General features: G+C 35.2%; 1 protein-coding gene across 3 annotated transcripts in view; it reads right to left on the minus strand.

The window, feature by feature from the left end:
* Positions 1–1027: 1027 nt before the first annotated feature.
* KRIT1 (KRIT1, ankyrin repeat containing) overlaps positions 1028–4727 on the minus strand; it is a 33250-nt gene continuing 29550 nt past the window's right edge. For all 3 annotated transcript variants that reach the window (XM_008572194.1, XM_008572186.1, XM_008572204.1), the window contains 2 exons: positions 2307–2423; positions 1028–1784 (listed from right to left, as the gene is read on the minus strand). In XM_008572194.1, the coding sequence (XP_008570416.1) occupies positions 1716–1784; positions 2307–2423 (186 nt within the window). In that variant the 3' untranslated portion in view covers positions 1028–1715. The remainder of the gene's footprint in view (positions 1785–2306; positions 2424–4727) is intronic.

A 4727-nucleotide genomic window follows, 5' to 3' on the forward strand; every position in this document is an offset into this window, starting at 1 on the left:
CAATGGAAGAAGGACAGAATGGAGCAAACAGAGGAAACAAATTTTCTTTCCAGCTTTGATGGAACTGAAGTTCCTTGTAGGCCATTTTGATGGAGCTAGAATAACAGGAATTTGGTAGTTAAGATCTAGAGTTCAGAAGAAGGGTTGAAGCTGAAATTTCAGGTTAGGGAGTCAGTCAATAGGGTATTTATTAACAATTGAGGCCACTGGATGGATGAAACTGGACAGGGAATTGTGCATGTAGAATCAAAAGTACCTGGTACAGAATTAAAGATAAATCAGGCTTTCTTGTTAGCATTACTTAACCACATCATTTAATAAGGCTTAGACACAGCACCATTAAAAATAAGCAGAAGTAATTTACAATCTGTAGGACAACTTTAAATATGACTATTATATATCTGAACTTATTTAGAACACATCAGTCTATTAGTTCGAAAAGGCTGTAGTTTCTAGCTTATTAAACAGTACATTGATCAAGTTAGCTCCTCCTCATTGACATCAGCAGTCCCCTAACTGAAACAGCCAGATATCTGGTGACCTGCTTCCTACAATATAAAGGTAAAGGTAATAGAAATAAACCATTGAGTCAACTCTTGAAAATACAGCATGCACTAAATAAATGCAACTACAGGTACTAATTTCCAGAGGCTGTCACTTAAAATGTTAAAATGTGTGTCTGTGTCTTAAATATGTGTGCTCATGTGTCTGGCAGTTTTGTGTAATTTCTCAACTTTAATAATCTAAATTCCTGGGCCGGCCCGGTGGTGCACTGGATAAGTGCGCCGCTTGGGAAGCGCGGTGGCGCTCCCGCCCGAGGGTTCAGATCCCACATACAGACCGGTTCCCGCTCACTGGCTGAGCGAGGCACGGGAGCAACACCGAGGGTTGCAATCCCGTTGCCGGTCCCCGGACCAGTACGGGGGCAACACTGAGGGTTGCGATCCGTTGCCGGACACAGAAAAAGACAAAAAAAATAATAATAATCTAACTTCCTTATTGGGTGTGGAATTATTTCAACAAAAAAAAAAAAAAAAAAAAAAAAAGGCAAACAAACACGGAAAGCTAAAACTTAAGATTCCCAGTCTCTGCTACTTCCAGAGAGTGAGTGAACTTGTCTAACATGAATTGCTGAAATATTTGTTTTTAAGAGTCGCCCAGGTAATTATGCAAGGGGTTCAAGAAATACACTTTGAGAAAAACTACCTTATACTAGATATACATTTCAACTAAGACTTTAAAAAACATGTTGGGAAATGCTTATAAGTTTCAGAAAAATATTTTAAATAACAGTGTTATACGGTTCAAGTAGAAAATAAATTTTCTTTACTCAAATCATGTTAACTTTCAGTATATTTTGAAATAACACACAAAGTTATACCAAAGCTACATTTTAATTTCATCACATTGCACTCCAAATTCTTTACCATTTACCAAAAATAACTTTTTATAAAGCTATTTTACCTAATATTATACCGATTATCAATCTACAATTTTTTTATGTGTTTCTCTCAAAAATCAGAATAGCTTATGAGGACATTATATAAAACTAATTGGTATATTACACACCAAACATAAGTACAGATTCTGTACAATGTAATAGTACACATATATATTACAGGAAACTAAATAACTTGCTAAAAGTAACATTTTAAGAAGTCTTTCACAGAAAAAAACTACATTACAAAATGTGGTGGCTTGAGTACCAGCTACTTTCATGAATTTCTTTCAGTGGGCATGAACTGTCCATTTAGCTTCATTAACAGTTTTACCACGAGACCAGCCTACAAAGTAAAATATATGTCAACAATAAGTATCAAACATGTAAGAATGTTTAAAGGACATACATGGCAATAGGTATCTATTTGAAAAGGGAACTTTCTTATCAGGAGGAAGCTTGTATACAGAGTACAGAGAAAATATTTACTCAGGCTTTTTGAAGAGATTTAAGAAGCGACCTGCTGAATACAAATAGTGGCTCAGATAGGATACTTGTCAAGAAGAGAAAAAGACTACCTAATAACTTGATAGAAGAGACAGAGAATACTGACCAGAATTAAAAGAAATGGCACAAGAAGCTTAATTGTTATAAAACTGAAAAGAAGTATTCAAATTAAGGTTCTGGCTTTCCTTGCTTAGGAAAGGCCTGCCTTTTTCCTCAGTCTTAAATATTTTAATTTCATTTAATAGTAGAGGTTTTCTTTGAAGTTAAATGGATTATGTCACTTTTTAAAAAAGAAATACCTTTAACTTTACTAGTACAGTAGTTCATTATCAGAAGTGCAAAATAATTTACAAATACTTACCTGTTTTGTGTGTACTACAAAGCTCATTTTATTTTCCATACTATGGATCTGAAAACAAGTATCAGCATCTCCCAGTTGCCACATAAAACAACCATACTTAAGACTGATGAGTAAAGCCTGAAACATAATTAGAAACCATCATATTGATTATATATTAAAAACAACATTTACCTTCTCTTTCTATCTATACGTATCTAGTCAGGTCTAAACATAATGGTTTTGAATTTTATACTACAATCTATTCAAAGTGCCCACACTAATCTCACACAGTGGCAGCACAGAATCACAGAGATGGAAGGCTCTCAGGAGACTGCCTTGAGCAATGATATTCTTTGTATCAGACTGACAAAAATTTTTAAAGATGCATATTCTTATCAGTGACTTTCAGGACAATGAAATGCACTACAAGCTTTTACTTTTTGCAGGTTAAAAATTATCTCTAATTTATTCAGTACCTTTCTTTTGAATATTCACATAGTATTTTCAATCTGAAATTTATGCAATAGGGGGTAGCATGCTGACTTAGGCAATTTCATCCCACTGAAAATAAGTAGTTATATTTAATGTAAAAATAAACATAATTTTAAAAATAATATACTCCTCATAAATTAAACAGAACTATATAAAAATCAACATAGTAAACTATTCCTATAATTTAGTAACAATGCTGTATTTAAGCAGGTATTCGACACAGTCTTGATTATTTTTTAAAATTCTCTCCTAGCAGTAACTTGCATTTTCTTGCCCTAAACATATATTCTTTGAGCACACATATATGAAGAAAATGTTCATGCCACCCCACAAAATATATATGTTTAGAAACATCAGCTATCCCTGAATAGCAATTCTTATAATATTGACTCTAAATAATAAACTAAGAATATGCCAAAAAAGGTAATGGCTCAGGGCATTTTTAAAGCAAGGTTCTGTAAATGAAACATTATTATTTATTTACATGAGAGTATATTATGTATAATGGAAAACTAATAATATCTTGTTTAAAAAACAGCTATCTATATTCATAATGTAAAATACAATTCTATACATAGGGTGTGCTAAAATCGCTACTTACCAACAGAAACATGAGTCAAGATGTCATAATACCTTAAACTGCCTATCTTTTGGATCAATCACTTGAAATTTCTTTAATCAAAAGCCAGAAAACAGTCCATTAATATGGCCTCAAAATAGTTTAATATACAGAAAAACATACATCTGTGGTATAACAACTCCTCAATTATATGGAGGTCAGATTTCCAACAAAAGTACTGAGCCCATGAGATAAAAACACAAGTTTTGTTATTAAGGGACAATGTGTAGAGAGGAAGAAATTCTTGACAAACTCCAAATAACGAAAATAGTTGAGTAGAGTTGAAGAGCCAAACATTTCACAAGGTGCTTTTTAAGTGACCAAGCTATTCCAAAAGGAAAAAGCAGCTCTCATTAGGAGGTAAAACCTACAAAGGGCAATGTGTTCAGTGAGGGAAGTAAAAAAAGTCACAAGACAAACAGTTGAGAAGGATAGTTGAGAGAAGTGGGAAGACCACAGAAGTCAGAAACAGCACATAGGTGACAAGCAGATTGGAGAAATAGTGATGTTGACAACTGCTCATGTAGAATGGTATTAAGTGGGTGTTTAAACAACCAGTTTCACTTCAGATGGTCAACATAAATTAACGTCAGCAAAGGATAATCTATTGCGCGGGTGTGATAGTGGTACTATTAAGGTTGAAAACATAACAGTACAGTTCAGTTGTGAAGACTGCAACACACTCACTATAGTAAAATGCTAAACCACAACATAGTGCACTTATCTATTCAATGGTGTTTACATTTTATGTAAGTATAGAAATTGGCTGAGCTATATATTTTCTGATGGGCAACTTTATTTCAAAGAAGATACAGAAGGTAGAAATAACTGATATAAAAACACAGCTGTCTTCTATGGCTTTTCCTGAGAATTAATATCTGAGGTTAATGTATCCCACGTAGAGTTCAAATGCAAATGGAAGGTGTTTTTGCAGATGAGGGTGTTTACTCTATTTTAGTGATCCTTGTCAAATTCAACCCCAGCAGATCTTGATGAATTTAAGACAACTGAGAACAAGCTATTTGTTCCCACCTTTGGTGAATGGAAAATGTAATCATCTTAGAACTTTCAAAGATGACTTACACCTAGGGGCTGGCCCAGTGGCGCACTGGATAGTGCGCCGCTTGGGAAGCGCAGCGGCGCTCCCGTCCGAGGGTTCGGATCCCACATACAGACCGGCTCGCTGGCTGAGCGAGGCGCGGGAGCAACGCCGAGGCTTGCGATCCCGTTGCCGGTCCCCGGTCCGGTGCCGGGGCAACACTGAGGGTTGCGATCCGTTGCCGGACACGGAAAAAAGACAAAAGACCAAAAAAAAAAAAAAAAAAAAAAAA

Source organism: Galeopterus variegatus, unplaced genomic scaffold (genome assembly GCF_000696425.1).
Source record: "Galeopterus variegatus unplaced genomic scaffold, G_variegatus-3.0.2 Scaffold46, whole genome shotgun sequence".
In the NCBI taxonomy this organism is placed as follows: domain Eukaryota; kingdom Metazoa; phylum Chordata; class Mammalia; order Dermoptera; family Cynocephalidae; genus Galeopterus; species Galeopterus variegatus.